This window comes from Laccaria bicolor, genomic scaffold (assembly GCF_000143565.1).
Source record: "Laccaria bicolor S238N-H82 LACBIscaffold_13 genomic scaffold, whole genome shotgun sequence".
In the NCBI taxonomy this organism is placed as follows: Eukaryota; Fungi; Basidiomycota; class Agaricomycetes; order Agaricales; family Hydnangiaceae; genus Laccaria; species Laccaria bicolor.
In genome coordinates, this window is record NW_001889884.1 from 355,828 (window position 1) to 372,553 (window position 16,726).

The 16,726-nt window shown below is 43.9% G+C and overlaps 2 protein-coding genes across 2 annotated transcripts; both read right to left on the bottom strand.

Annotated features, from left to right (window-relative positions):
• Positions 1-12,482: 12,482 nt before the first annotated feature.
• Positions 12,483-13,152, bottom strand: LACBIDRAFT_298072 (uncharacterized protein; the record flags this gene model as incomplete). Its single annotated transcript, XM_001881591.1, has 3 exons — positions 12,483-12,647; positions 12,710-12,771; positions 12,859-13,152. One exon carries the CDS (start codon positions 13,150-13,152, stop codon positions 12,967-12,969), a length of 186 nt encoding a protein of 61 aa, XP_001881626.1. The 3' UTR covers positions 12,483-12,647; positions 12,710-12,771; positions 12,859-12,966.
• A 450-nt stretch (positions 13,153-13,602) lies between these two features.
• Positions 13,603-13,788, bottom strand: LACBIDRAFT_298073 (uncharacterized protein; the record flags this gene model as incomplete). The annotated part of the gene is made up of 1 exon (XM_001881592.1): positions 13,603-13,788. One exon carries the CDS (start codon positions 13,786-13,788, stop codon positions 13,603-13,605), a length of 186 nt encoding a protein of 61 aa, XP_001881627.1.
• Positions 13,789-16,726: the final 2,938 nt, after the last annotated feature.

Genomic DNA, 16,726 nt, shown 5'->3' on the forward strand with positions numbered 1-16,726 from the left:
GATGTGTTACAGTTTTTATAAAACTGGTTCATTTATTCCAGAAATATTTGAAATATATTTAGGAGCCACTTTGAAGAAATGTTTGTGTCTCTAAAACATTATGGAAAGTCATCCATTCTAAGTTTCAAACACTAACAACCTGAATTGGTTTCAATAAGACAGAATCAATATGTCAAGTTCCTTGATTTGGTGTCATTTGTAGTGTTTAAAGGTTCAGTCCATAGGACCGCAAAAAACCGGTGGACCGAACTGAACTGGACCATGGACCGGTCTTTTTTTCGGTTGCAGTTGCCCCAATTTGGGGTTGGTCTGGTTGCCGGTTGCCTCATTTCGAAAATCTTTTAAAACCGTTCAAAGACCGGTTTTAATCGGTTGCAACCGGTTAAACGGTCACGTGCGTTACATAGCCTTGTAACCACGTTTATTGCCTTTTATTGGGTTTTTGTTTCATCAAAAACGGTTAAGAATTGAGAAAGATATAACCAAATCCATATTTTACCCGAGTCTCTATGAGATGTAATTCAGTTTCAGTCATAGCTATGTCAAATCTTCATTAAATCTCTTGAAAATTGGTAGAATGATGGGTATTTATATGCTTTACTATTTTATATAACCCGTTTATTTTTCAGAGTAATAATGGTTGAGATACAAATGGTTTATATTGGTATAATAAATTATAGGCAAAAAAACCGGTCTGGATCGGTCTGAACCGGTATCATGGACCGCAAAAGACCGGTCCTAGGTGGTTCGGTTCGGTTCCCTCAATATCTGGGTCGGTCCTGGACCGGTTGCGGTCCACGGTTGCGCGTTTTCAGGGCAAAAAACTGGACTGAACTGAACCTTTAAACACTAGTCATTTGTGATTGTGTTGGGTGAATTGTAAATTACTCCCTGGACCTTGAGCTTAGATATTTTGGGGATCATCTCCCATGATAGCTACCTATCATTTCATGATCATGTGTTTACTTTTGCAACTATTGTTCCAATAAATCTATAATCTCATGTTCTTTTGGATAAATGGTCACAGTGTTACAGAGGCGTGACACTTCATGTCAATGACTAATCAGAGCCAATTTGGCTCATTCTTTTTCTGCAGTTCACACACCACATCACATTGCTTTTTCTGGAATAATTGTCACACAAAATGGTCTTTCATGTGCTTTCCACGATGGTCAAAAAACAAAAGTCCCAACAGGCTGAAAACTCGAAAATGCAGCACATGATGGATGAATATGGACAGGAACAATTGAAGGAAAAGCCCAGTAGTTTGTGCAAGATTGCTGCAAAGTTTGCAGTCAGTTTCACTACCTTAGGATGGCTTGTGAAGGGGGGTGTATCCATGAGTGCTTTTAACATGTCTAAACAAAAAATCAAACCGGAAGAAGAAGTAATTCTTGTTGACTTTATCCTGGAATCAGCTGACTGGGGACTACCACCAACCCACCATTCCATTGAGCTCTATGCAAATGCCATTCTGAAGAGCTGTGTTGGTGATGGTTATGAGTGAGTTGGGATCAAATGGGTCTTTGGCTTCCTCAACCACCACCGTGATCAGCTCCAATCCCACTGGAGCAAGCCTCTCGACACCCAGACAGCTCGAGCTCTGAATCCTGAAGCCAAGAAAGCATGGTACGAAATGGTGGACAGGGAGGTCATTCAACAAGGGGTTCGTGTCAAGGACATATATGGGATGGATGAGAGTGGATTTCCACCATTGCACCAGGGCCGAGAGAGGGTGGTGGGAGCACGAGGGACCAAGACACAGCACAAACAGGGTGGGGCAAACTGGGAGAATGTTACAGTGATTGTAACCATTTGCACTGATGGAACAATACTAGACCCCTTGATCATCTTCAAGAGAAAGAACTTCTTGAAGAAGTGGGGCAACAACAATGTTGCACATGCATTGTAAGTGGCTGCCTACATTCAGGGTTATATTTTCTGATCTTGACCATTAGGATAGCTCATTCTTCAAATGGCTGGACAGACGGCAAGCTAGGTTTGGGGTGTCTCAAAAACTTCAATACACAGATGAAGGAGAAGGCAAATGGATGAACACAGGTTCTGTTGCTGGATGGCCACAGCTCCCACTACACAAAGGAAGTGCTGGATTATGCCTGAGCAAAGAATATTGTCATGCTAGGCTATCCTCCACACTGCATGCATGCACTCCAGGGTCTTGATGTTGTGTGTTTTGCGAGAATGAAAGATGCCTGGAATGAGGAGATCAACACATTTGAAGACCTTAAAAAGCGAGCAGTAGGGAAGGGGGACTTCACCGAAGTATTTGGCATAGCCTTTCTCAAAGCCTTCACCCTGGAGACTGTCAAAGCTGTGTTTGAGGCTACAGGCATCGTTCCATTCAATCCTGATGTGATTAAGGAGAGTCAGCTCAAACCTAGCCTCACAACATCGACAAGGGCGAGCTTCCCCTTACCTCAAACAAGTCCTGTATGTGCAGTCATTGCTGCTCTCCACGCTAACCCACCAACATCATTTGATCTATCACCCTCTACCTATGCTCCAGCACACATGCCATCTTTACACTCCCCAGCTCTTTTGCCATTTCCAATCCTGCCATCTGATATTACATCTCCATCCACACCAACACAACAAAAACAGCTGTCTCCATTGAATTCCATTGATCCAGCACTCTACACTCCTTTGAAATGAATGTGACTCTTGTCTGCTGCTATTGGAGCTACAAGGTCAGGTTCATTCCTGGTATCAAAAGCTCGCATAAAATCAAGCCAGGTGGTTGCAGAGCCTGTCCTAGAGGCTGTGCCCACAATCCCTGAGCCAGATTGGTCACTGTTACAGCAGCCAGTTAGTTTATTGACACACACAGCAATGACAGAACACATCAGATGACTCACCAACAGTCTTTGTTTGGCACAACAACACATCACTCCAAGGGAACTGATCAATGAGGCTAACAATGCACAGCTTGTTGTGCAGCACCTTCATCTAGATCAGCTCAATCAGGCACTGCATGAGAAGGAGAATAAGGTGGAAGATGACCGCACGTGACTGTTTCTGGATGGAGCGGATCGGGTTTTGGCATCTGGTGAATTCATTGAAGAGGTCGCAAAGGCGCATGCAAAGAAGTGTGGTAAGAAAACGGAAAAGGAAACACGAGCTGCTCAGAGAGCAGGGAAAAAAGCAGCAAACGATGAGATTGAGGCAAGGTGGAGAGAGATGAAGGCCGAGCATGAGGAAAGAGTCCAGGAGTGGGCAGATGAGTGTGAGAGGCTTAAAGGTGAAGGAGTTGCCAAATGCTGTTTACCCAAAAAGCCAGTGCGGCTGCTGCATGCGCATCTTGAGGAGAGTGCACCAGTAGATGATGAATCAGAGGAGTCCAATAGCTTGGGGGAGGAGGATTGATTGCATGTCACATTTCATCACACTGTATCAAGGAGTGCAACATGCTCGAAATTGACACACAATTGTATTTCATCCAGTTTCTGAACTTAACATGACCAATTCATTATAAAATTTGGTATATAGACTATTAAGATAGTAGTTATAGCATACATAGTTTTTGTTTGAGCAACTTTGTCATAATGTGCTCAAAGTTGGGCAGTTTTGATCTAGGCTATCAAGGACTACTACACTGTACGTTAGTAGAGGGTTCTTACACCCTCGGGTTCACTGAAAGAAAATATTTTCAAAGTTGTACTTGTTTGTTTTTCTCATGACCCATCTTGGCCTTTCCCACCCTCATCTGCTTATTTTTAGCACTTTTGAAGATCTTTTGCAGTTGTTTGTCTGTCCGATTTCCTGTTTATTTTTGGCACTTTTGTGCATCTTTTGCTGTTGTTTGTCTGTTGGCTCTGCCTGCCTCTTGTGTTTTTTTTGGGCACTTTCATTGTTTAAGTATGTCCACTTGTTTGTCTTGCCCATATGGTGCACCTGGCATGCATAAGTACCCTGAGTTTGTGTTTAAATGGCGAGGTGCCCTTCTTGTCATGAAATCAAGGAATAATGGAGAAATGATTGACTGTCTGTTAGAGTATGTGACTCTGTGTTGGTGTATTCCTGTGAATACAAAATATTAGCAATGAATTCTGAATGAATGGTACCTGTTGAATAGCTAACAGAGTCGGAAGCTTGAAGGTTAAGCCATGAGAGTGGAAACATTCCTTAGAGTGTAGAGAGTCTTCGTTCATCCAATGGTTCAGTCAATCAGTGATCAAGATGTTAGTGTGTAGCCTTAACATATTGATTGGAGTTAATTGATAGCACAAAGCCTTACCAATTCACTCTTGAAATGACACTTAGTCTTACAACTTAAGTCTGATCAATTTGGAGGTAAAAGTAGGAATGAATCCTTACTTTATGCATTTCAATCTACCTAAATACTACATGATTCTATGGAGAAAATACTAGAATGTTCTGTTGTTTACTACACAGTTCCCTTACTGTTACTTGTTGAAGGAATGTCCAAACAAGAACACGATGTGTTTAGTCTTACTTGTATTTGTAGGGAACAGAAGATCTGTTTGGTTTCACTTGTAAACCAAACATTGTACTTGAAGTCAAAACAGAGCGCTTTGTGAGAAACACGATTCATATTTGATGTGCTCGCAATGCATAGTACCAGATGATAACAGAATACAGTTGCTATGGTAGTAGTTAGACAGAATACAAATAACAGATAGTCAGTCAAGTAATACAAGCATAGAGGTTAATATGGGACTGAGAACAAAAGGGCAAAAGATAATGTAGAAGAGGTATCCTAACACTGTCACGAAATGGATCTTGCTCCTGTGACAGAAGTAGTAAAAAAGTTAGTATTGTGCTGTACTTTTCAGACAAACACCAATCAACTGCAGGTCCATCCTCGACAGAAACAAGGCTTACCTTGCAAGCTTAACAAGTCATGACTCAGATGATGATGAAAGCCAGAATTCAGAACTGCCATCTTCAATTGAATAAAAATACTCTATGGTAACTCCAACAAATGAAAAAGGGATGGCTATTATGACCATGTGTAGCTACTTAGACATTTGTAACCGAGAAAGCTTGCTATGACCAACGTGACAAGAAATTGAGTATTGGGTTTTGCGCCTGAAGGTGCACTATGTGGTTATTTGGTTAAAATCCAAAGATGCACTATAGTGTGATGTTTGGCCAGTCACATGTTATTTGGCATAAATGAAGAAAATAATTTAAAAATTATTAGTTATGAGTCAGAAATGTGTCTGTAGATTGTGTAAAGCACATTAGAATAGCTGAAGAGAAACTGAGAGTGAAATTGATGGCCATTCAGTCAGTTTTTGTCCTGAGTAGCAATTTTTTTTAAAAGCTTGAGGACCCACCCCCCTCCCTTGCCCCCCCCCCAACCCCTGGTCCAGCATTCAGATCCCTGGACCCCCTTGATTCCCAATCAAGGGATCCAAGCTTGTAGGGGTAAAGAAATGAAAGGAAATGTGTGGTTGTTGCCTTGAAGTTTGCATCAGAGGTGCTGACATACAAAAACTGAGCAGCATATTCTCAGAATACATTGCTCAGTTTTGGCTCCTCCATGACCAGACTGCGAGTTGACATATTGCTATGTTTTGTGTTGATAGCCTGCAGAAAGAGAGTGTGATGGTCCAAAAAGGCTGCCAGTGTGGGGGATATACAGTTGAGTGCAAAAAGAATGAAGGTTGGTTCATTTTTCTGGTTCTTTCTAAGAATCTATTGTACCTCAAATGTATTTGTGTATTCTTTTACATTATGTAGTTGTGTTACACTTCCCTTGGTATGGACTAATTTCACTGAAAGCTGGAGCCTTGAGAAGGTTTTTATTCTGGAGGCCATTTTTGGCATCTGAAAAAAAAAATGCGCTAACTGGGGAGGTAGCCAGAACATACCTCTGGTCAACCTGAATGAGCCTATCAAAGAATTAGTTAAAAATACTGAGTGGTTATGCTTGTAGAGCCTCCAGAAAATGGTCATTTTGTACTATTTTGGTCATTTTTGGCCTGTTTTAGACAAAACAAGCCATTTTCCAAAGCCTCTACAGACCTAACCACTCAGTATTTTTGACTGATTCTTTGATAGGCTCATTCAGGTTGACCAGAGGTATGTTCTGGCTACCTCCCCAGTTAGTGCATATTTTTTTTTTCAGATGCCAAAAATGGCCTCCAGAATAAAAACCTTCTCAAGGCTCCAGCTTTCAGTGAAATTAGTCCATACCAAAGGAAGTGTAACACAACTACATAATGTAAAAGCATACACAAATACATTTGAGGTACAATATATTCTTAGAAAGAACCAGAAAAATGAACCAACCTTCATTCTTTTTGCACTCAAGTGTAAGCACAAGTCGTTCACAGGTGACAATCCAACATCTTGTTGAGATCAAATTCAGCATCAACATTAGTGTTTGCAGGTCCAGTCTACAGGACTGAAAATATACATAGAACTGAACTGGACTGAACCACAGTCCAGTCTTTTCCAGTTGCAGTTGCCCACATTTGTCAGTTGCCATGTTTTTGTAAACATTTAAAAACTGAAAAAGACCAGTTTAGACTGGTTGCAACTGGTCTTTATCCCATCACATGTTGGAACGTACTCACACACATATTTACTTAATTTTCAGTCCCTCAATCATCAAAAACAGTCAAGAATTGGTTGAGATCTGGCCAAAAACATTTTATATGCAATTTGAATGTATCTTCTCTCTGTTTTCACCATATCTCAGTCAAGTCGTGACCGAATTGCTTCAAATTTTAATCAGGTTATGGAGAATTAAATTGTCTATCTACACATGCAATGTACATGAGGTAACATTTAAAATATCTGGCACAATAAAATTTTTAACAAAAGACCGGTTGCAACCGGTCTGGACCGGTTTTTTTGCATTGTGGACCGATCAGGACCAGTCTAAAAGGGTCCGGTTGCGGTCCCTTAATATCTGAATCAGTCTGGACCAGTTACAGTTGCCAGTTGCCTCATTTTGAGGTAAAAAACTGGACTAGACTGGACTTTAAAATACTAATCAACATTGTCAACACACCAACCTGTCAATTTGGACTGAGCCTTTTCATCCCTGTTCTTTTCTCCCTTCACTGAACCATGATCCCTGCTTCAAGTTTTCTCCTCTCCACCTTCTCTTCTATCTTCTCTAGAAGAAATTTGTGTCTATATCATGGAATTTGATCAGAGCTTTGAAAGGGAAAGGCAAGAAAAAGGTGAAAACTCAGGAAATGTGTGAACATGCAATGAACATGTAGAAGTCAAAAAAATCAGCAGCTGCAACAGGATCTTTTGCCAATCTCAATGCATGCTCTGTATATGATACCAGAACAGAAAACCTATCATCTAAGTTTATAGTCTGATCTCCAAAAATTACTTGAAACATTGGGCTATGGGAGGGATTGGGATTAGCAGTCAACAACAGAATAGATATACCAAAAAGTCCAGAGTAACTATGGATTTCATTCTGGCAAGATATTTTTGAAGCCCATGAACCAAGTATTCTGGCAGAAACAGTGTTCACCTCATTGAGTGAGTCAAACACTTTCTTTTGCTCAGCATTCAAATCAGTATCTACTTCAGCTCCAAGTCATATAGTCATGTTAGTCACATTGGTCACACTAGTTATATTCATCATTGGAGTACAACAGAGATGCAGATGACAGATGAAGAGAATTAGAGAAGGAGGTGGAGTTACTAAGGGGAGACAATGTCAAGGCAATAGGAGGGATTCTTAGCAGTCAGAATGAATAATTGCTTGTATTCATCATAGCACTATCATGTGAGGTCACAAAGTGGATAATTTGTAACAAAATATTATCTGATGCTCTTGGTACATGTAACATTGATTTTATATGAATGTTTTCCCCTTATTTCCAATTGACCACCACCTTTATATCATGCTGCATAAAGTGCACTTTCATATAAGCCCTTCCTATGCATTTATATCTGCTCTTTTCTCTATTAAAAGCTTGGCACTCACTTCATGGGCTGTCTATAATCTTACTTGAAGTGTTTCCCTGCCCTCCACTATGAGCATTCACCACTGCCCCCTTCTCCATCAGCAGCTTTGCAACTGCCTTACGGCCTCTACATGATGCTGCCTTGAGTGCATTTCCATATCTTCCTCCCTGTACATTTACATCAGCCCCCTTCTCTATCAGCAACTTTACTATTGCCTCATTGCCTCTGTATGATGCTGCCTGAAGTACATTTCCAAAGTACCCTCCCTGTGCATTGACATCTGCACCTTTTTCTATTAGCAACTTCACAATTTCCTCATGGCCTCCACATGATGCTGCTTGGAGTGCACCTCCATAGTATCCTCCCTGGGTATTTATATCTGCCCTCTTGTCCATCAGCATCTTTGAAATTCCCTCATTGCCTGGAGGTAATGCTGCCTGAAATACATCTCCACAGTCTCCTTCTTGTGCATTTACATTTGCCCCCTTCTCTATCAGGAGCTTCACAATTGCCTCATGGCCTCCACATGATGCTGCAAGAAGTGCATTTCCATAGTATTCTCCCTGTGCATTGACACTTGCCCCATTCTCTACTCAGCAGCTTTGCTATTTCTCCATGGCCTTCATTTGATGCTGCCTGGAGTGCATTTCCATATTTGCCACCCTGTGCATTTACATCTGCCCCTTTTTCCATTAACAACTTTGCAATGGCCTCATGCCCTTCATTTGATGCTGCCTGGAGTGGGCTTCCATGTATCCTCCCTGTACATTTATATCTGCCCCCTTCTCTATCAGCAGCTTTGCAATTGCCTCATAGCCTCCATATGATGCTGCCTGGAGTGCATTTTCACAGTCTCCCCCCTGTGCATTTACATCTGCCCTCATTATCTATCAGCAGCTTTGAAATTGCCTCATGATCTGCAGGTAATGCTGCCTGAAATACATTTCCACAGTACCCTCCTTGTGCATTTACATTTGCCCCCTTATCTATCAAGAGTTTCACAATTTCTCATGGCCTCCATATGATGCTGCAAGAAGTGCATTTCCATAGTATTCTCCCTGTGCATTGACTTCTGCCCCATTCTCTACTAGCAGCTTTGCTATTTCTCCATGGCCTCCATATGATGCTGCCTGGAGTGCATTTCCATATTTGCCACCCTGTGCATTTACATCTGCCCCTTTTTCCATTAACAACTTTGCAATGGCCTCATGCCCTTCATTTGATGCTGCCTGGAGTGGGCTTCCATGTATCCTCCCTGTACATTTATATCTGCCCCCTTGTCTATGAGCAGCTTTGCAATTCCCTCATAGCCTCCATATGATGCTGCCTGGAGTGCATTTTCACAGTCTCCCCCCTGTGCATTTACATTTGCCCCCTTCTTTATCAACAGCTTTGTGAGTGCCTCATGGCCTCTATATGATGCTTCCTGAAGTGCATTTCCATAGTATCCTCCCTGTGCATTTACATCTGCCCCCTTCTCTATCAACAGCTCTGTAATTCCCACATGGCCTCCATACACTGCTGCCTGGAGTGCATTTCCATAGAGTCCTCCCTGCAAATTTATGTCTGCCCCCTTCTCTATCAGAAGTTTTGCAATGGCCTCATGGCCTCCATGTGATGCTGCCTGGAGTGCATTTCCACATTTGCCTCCCTGTGCATTTATATCAGCTGACATTTCTAGCAAAGCATATGATGCTTCAGTCAGTCCAGCCAGTGATGCATAATAGAGTGGATTAGCAATGTCAATCTTCTGTTTTTGTAGATCCATAGAGTAATAGCTATCTATATTGCAAAGTCGAACCCAGTTCAGAAAAGCAGTATTTTCATCTGTCAGAAGCTTCATCATCAATGAAAGTGCTGAAGATGACTGAGATTTATCTTTGCCACCAGAATGTGCATGTATAATCCAGTTTTCTGCAGCATACATTGCAAGTGGGGATGACACATTCACAGTTGTGTCAAGTGGCTCAGATGTATTGAATTGCAAAAGATAGGCCAGACAGATTTGAGATATGAGAGTGTGTGATAGCTCCTCATTGAAGCTGAGGTCTCTGATCTGCTTGACAGCATGATTTTGAATATAGTGAGATATGAGGTATTCTTTGACAGAAAAGTGAGAAAGCTTGACAAAACCTATTGAATAGTTAGTACTTGTTTTAATCCAGCATTTATGTAAACCATACCCTCTGATTTTGTGATGAGACTAGAACATATTTTCAAGACATCCTCAATATCTTGAAGTTCATTATCAGATTTGTACTCTGGACCATTCTCAGCAGAAAGATCAACAGTGGCAGTTGCTGCCAGTTCACTCAGTGTGAGTGGGTGGACAGCAAAACACAACCACTGTAAGAATGTTTTGGCATAATTATGATCTTTTTTCTTGACAGCCAGCAAGATTTGATCATATGTTTTATCCAAACCCTGTGGTAGATCAGCTAGCTGGTTTCTCAGATCACTCTTGGTTCGGCATTCTTTGAGCTCATTTAGCTGTAATACAACCCAACGGAACCTAAAATTGCATTCAATAACTACCCTGTCATTCAAATGTTGATACATACATTCCATCTGCTTGTTTCATCAATGTCGACTTTATATGCTCTTGAATCTCAGAATTCCACTTTTGCAAGTCAGAGTTATTCTGAAGCTGATAGTCAAGATAGGCTATAAGATCATGATTCCCAGATTCCTTGACCAAGTCAATATAGTGATGAGACTTGAACTTGTTCTTGATGTCCTGTTCTGGGCGGCTAGTAACTATCAAGTGAAGCCCTGCATTCACATCTTTTTCCAGAGTAAAAGTCTGAATCCAGTTAAGAAGCTTTTCTCTCTCAGCACATTCATCAAGAGCATCCAGAATAATGAATGTTGAGCTAAATCCATAAAGAAGTCTTTGAAGAGTGTTTTGCAGATCATCCAGAGTTGGCTCCATATGCCCTTTGCCACAGCAAGCATACAGATCCATTAAGACTTTAGGCAGTTTACCCTCACATTTGAGACAGAATTGCCAAATGAGTGATCATATCAGTTTATCATGCAGCTGGAAATCTTTCTGTGAGTCTCTTCCATCAAAAAAGAAATATGCAGTAGCAGAATTGAATCTTTGGAGAAGGTTGTGAATTATTGCTGAGCTGTGAAGAGAAAATTCAATTCAGTTCCAAAAAAAGTGCTAAACTCCCAACCTCAAAATAGTTTTCCCAGAGCCAGCTGGATTGTCATTAAGATATAAGTTCACAAATTTTGACAGATAACTTACATTTTCCTTTGATCCAGAGAAAACCAGGCTGTTCCAGCCACCCAGCAAATGCATTTCCATTGAGAAACCATAAACAGGGGTCTGGTTGACTTCTTAGAATTTCATATGCAGCATTGTAGTTGACAGACTCCTTAGGTGGAGCAAGCCATTCATAAATCTCCTTCACTGTAACAATAAATGTTGTCAATTATACATACAAAGTAAAAACCTGCAATAATACCTCGTTGTTCATCTCTAATCATTTCAAGTGTGATTTGAATGTTTGGGTCAACACCTGCCAACCCCAAATACCATTAAGATGAATATGATGTGTTTCTTATTATTTACCTTGATTTATGGTACCTGTCACAATGTAAGTGAAAGCAATAAAATGTAATGATCCAAAGGCACTGAACCATAGTTAGGGGCTGTGTTCACATTTTGAGCTGAGATGTAGTTTATAGTGACAGCTTGAAGGTTTGTTGAGAACTCTGCATAGTCAGATTTGAGCAAGCCTGGATTATATTTATAAGAGTACTAACTGGCAGGCACCACTTCAGTATTCAGCACAGAAGGCATGGTTAGAGAGGTAGGCAAGTCAGAAACTGAAGGATCTATACAAAAATATCAGAAATAGAATATATAGAGATTTGGAGCAAGCATGAACCAGTCAAGATAGGAGAAGGGTGTTGCAAAAAATCAACAGCTCCTTGCACAGAGCCTTCAACCTGGTCAACTGAGAGATTAGAATGGTTAAATATCAACTTTACAGCAAACAGATTGAGGGGTCTCTCACTGGCAACAGTCATTTCAGTATCCACTGACACCATGCCTGCATTTACAGCAGGTGTGATTGGTGGAGAGTTAGGCTGATCAGAACTCAGGAGATCTATATTAGTGTTATTAGTGTTACCAATGAAATGATAGAGATTTGGGGTTAATTCAGACCAGTGGAGACAGGTAAAACTGGTTGCAATGACTCAACCACTCCTGCAAGTTTGATTTGATGAGTGATTAATTTTCACCATGGGAAAGAAGGGTCACAAGTTATCGTACCTGGAATTGGCATGACTGTATCCACTACAGGGATGGTTGCAGATGGAGCTAGTCATCAGGAAAATCACATCACGTGTGGCACCACGCTTCTCATTCAAACCACGCTCAGCCACACTCTCACAAACAAGGATGGGGACATTATACTTATGGTGGCGACTGACCCACCACAATCGTTCGTGGCACCACAATCTCATCACAATTTTATTATGGGGCCACAAACCTAGCTTCTGAACTATTTATTGCACCACACTGCCCAATCAATGCCACAGGAAAAATTATTTTTTTGTATTACTATACAACGTACAGAAACACCATGTAAATACTGAGTACTGATGTAGAAAGCAATTCAGCAACCTTCGACCATCCACCCACCCGTGTTCCCAACAACCAACTTTTCCCGAGATGTCTGATGTTGTCGACGTCCAAGCTGCTGGTGCCCAATCACGGTAAGCAATCACGAAACGGCTCAATCCATTGTCAACGACTTACCAGATTATCTCGTCACGTCCAAGTCACGTCAGCCATCGTACTATGTGCACCGACGCTGACGTCTTCGCGTACATTCCAAGTCAATTGGATAGCAAATGCAAAACATCATAAGTGTGGGTTGGGACAAATGTGGAACGGCAGATACTTACCATCGTGTTTTAAATACACAACAGTGAACGACATTCGTCGTTCGGCTACCACGTCGCTGACAGCGACATGACACCTGGGATCTGTGTTAGAACGATGAGTGGGGTGCCTCACCTTGGCTCGTCGCAGTCCGCTTCCGTTCGTGGGTGTTGTTCATCCTTCGCGTGGATGGTCGTGGTCGAATTTGGCTGATGCTGCTTCGCCTCAGGTGGTGGCCTCAGTTTGTGGGCGATCCTGCTTTGCCGTTGGCGTTGGCTGTAGTTGAGGGCATCGTTGGAGGTGGTGTGGCATGGCATTGCCACGTCGTTGTTGTGGGGGATTGATTGGGGGCGGTCGTATGATGGTTGTTGTTGGCTACATCGCCGTCAGCGACGTGGCATACCTAGACAAGTGTGAGTATGACTGTGCATAGCGTTGTAGAGAGAAAGCACCTTGAATGTTGTCACGAAGAATCTGGCGATGACCTGGTTCTCTTGTCAAAAAAGGAGAGGGGAGGGAAGTCAGATGGCTCACCTGGTTGCCCGTCGTTTGTTATAACATTGGTCCGTTCTTGGTTGCCACGTCACCGACAGCAACGTCGCCCCCTGAGTCTTGTATTGAAAGAGGAGAAAGGGACGGGGTTTGAGTAGCTGACCTTGATAACACGGACAGTGACAACGACATGTGTCATCACCGTCTGGTGGACGTGGCACGTCCGTTGATGTGCCAGGTCGTTGTTGTTGTCGTTGGGTAGGTTGTTGTTGTTGTCATTGGTGTGCAGTGGTGGTTGAGAGCGGGTTACCGAACGAAGTGGTTGATGGTGGCGGCGACGCAGCGGAGGGGGACTGGAAGCCCTTGAGGAGAAGGAAGGAGATTGGCGGGAAGAGTCGGAGAGTGGAGGAAAAGTTCACATTGCACAAGTACAAAAATTTCCAAGTTCGGACGTCCAACATGTCGCATGATTGATACTTACAGTTACACATGCGACAACAAATCTGTCGCGTGAACGATTATTGTGACGCGCGTGGCTCAATTTATCCGGAGATCAAAATCATGGCGGTGTGGACCGCGTGGTGCCAGATCCATCACTCCGGCCACACTCCGCCACGTGATCACGACCTGCCACAGATTTGTGATTTTCCTGATGTATCAAGATAGGTGGGTCAGAGCTGGGGCAAGCTAAATCATTGCTAGTGGTGTCCGTGGAATGAGGGATGAGTAAGCGTGATCTTGTGATAGCCTTCTTCAGATTAGAAAACGGTTTGAGGAAAGGGTGATTGGTTGGGATACACATTATAGACGACAGGATGGAGGTTGGAAGGAAGGCGTATTTGTTTGATGGCTGTGCGAACATCATGATTTAACTCCGCTCTGCCAAAGGTTTGTCGTCAATCCAAAGTTTGCAATCCACGAAGTCGACGCTGAACGACGAAGGTCTGGCCTCGACTCGGAGTCACAAGTCGCCCAATGTTTTCCCTCCGGGTCGCTCAGCCACTGCGACATCGCCTAGACTTCCCTATCCGATCTCCCGCTGTTGCCAGAGACGGAAACAACACCCAATGGCTGTGCACTCACTGATACACACTGCACACAGAGAGGGGAGTCAAATGCACGAGGACTTTTATACGGGCTTCATCGCTTCTGCTTTGAGAAACCACCCCGGCCTCTGACCTGGAAGTATGTACCCAGGATCGTACTTTATAATCTTTCACTTGGGAGCTTTTGCATTTGTTGAATGACCCCGACGCTAAACACACCTCCACCTGTTTCTTTCACCAGAAGAGATACCCTGTGATCCACCCCCATTCAATTGTGACTGCCTGCCCCATCCATTCCATTCAAAGCACTACCCACTTTTGCATCCATCATCAACTGTGGACCTCATTTCTGAATGAGTAGACTGTGCTTGAACTCGGCCTACTTGCACCCCATCGTGCATCAGCCCGCGAAGGGGATATTGAGTTTGCCATGGAGGAACCCACCCAGCTCAGCTGCCTCTGTACAGAGCTCGTGGATCCAGCATCGCCTCTTCCCTAGCAGCCGCGACAAAGAGAATTTTAGATCACCGCTGTCCGCCTGACATACACGCATGTTCGGAGAGCTTGGAGAGTGGGGATAACGGTCACTTATCATTTGGTAAGTCATCGGCCTTGCTTTACTTATAAGGACATTCAATATGCCCTTCTCCCTTCCCCGGCTTCTATATTCATTGTCACCTTGCATCTATTTGATTTTCTCGCAGACTGACCGGCCTTCTTCATCACTTAGGTTCCGGTTCCACAATACACGAAGGGGATACTACCAGCATTGCCTCTTCACAGTGGCCGCAGGCAACCTTTCACAATTCAGGAATCAGTAGTCGCCTGATCGGTTGTGCCCAGTTTTGTGGTTGTCCCGTTTTCTTTTGGAAGGAGATGTGTTCATTGATAGCGAGCGGGAGGTGGGGTGGGTACGGAATCCAAAATGCGTGAGAGGAGGGTGATGAGGGGATAATAGTGAAAATCCTGAATATATGCACGAGCCGTTCCGCAGACAACAAGGCATAGGCAGGTGTCTTATTGTAACAATTGTAACAAGGCATCAAAATACACTCTGCAATGCACGATGAAAGTGTATACAATGAGATATCGATGAGACTGGAATTCGAACCCACAAACGTCGAACCCACAGACGTCGAACTTACATGTCAAGACTCACATACTAGTAATGCATAACCTTGCGCTACACATGGAGGTCTTAGCAGTGCCCCCCCTATTCCTGCAGGAATCCGGTCATTCCGGTGGAATTCCGGTGGATTCCGGTGGAATGGAATTTAGCAGAAGGCCCTGCTAAATTGTTTATTCCGGTGTTTTCCATTCCGGTGGAATTCCGGTGGATTCCGGAATGTACACCGGAATGTTCCCCGGAATGGTCTTCCCCGGAATGGGCAGGAATGGTGTTCCCCGGAGTGGGCAGGAATGGGATTCCAGTCCAATCTGTTTATTTTATTTATTTATTACTGTATTATAGTTTATTTATTTTCAATGGATCACAAACAATGTTTGTTTGGTGAACATGCTCACCAAACATGGCCACTCTCTTCTTCCACCACCACCACCATGCTCGTCACCGCCGCCAACGCCACGCCATCACCGTCACCCATAGCCACCACCGCCAACGTCGCTCCTCGATCACCCATGGCCACCACGACCACCAACATCGACCACGACACCCTTCAACAACAACGCGGCGACGCCACGTCACGAAACAACGAGCGCCGTAACCCACGAAAACACCCAACGCCCACGAAAACAACGCCCCCGGACACAAAACGACACCCGACGGGCACAAAACGACGCCCACCGCCCATGTACACCGCCAGCGCCCACGAAAACCATACCCCGCCCACGAAAACATCCCACCACCCACCGAAAAACACGAGCGCCCACCGAAAAACATGCGCCGCCCACCGAAAAACACGCGCCGCCCACCGAAAAACACGCACCGCCCACACGACATACGACGGCACCACGCCGCCTACCAAAACCACCACGTCCACACCAACGCCACCCACGCACGACGAAAACGCGAACACGCGACGAGGAGGCGACAACGAAATGCGACACAACGATGGGATGCCAACGCGGGACGACGATGGCCGAGGTCCCAGCCACACTCCCTCTCCCCTCCACCATTCCCTCCCTCCCTGCCTCCTTCCCCCTTTCCTTGTCCCTCCCCCTTGCTCCACCATTCCTTCCCCCCTTTCCTCCCTCCCCCCTTTCCTCCCTCCCCCCTTTCCTCCCTCCCCCTTCCTTGTCCCTCCCCCTTCCTTCCTTCCCTCTTTCTTGTCCTTCCCCCCTTCCTCCCTCCCCTCCCTTGTTCTTCCCCCTTCCTTGTCCCTCCCAATAATAG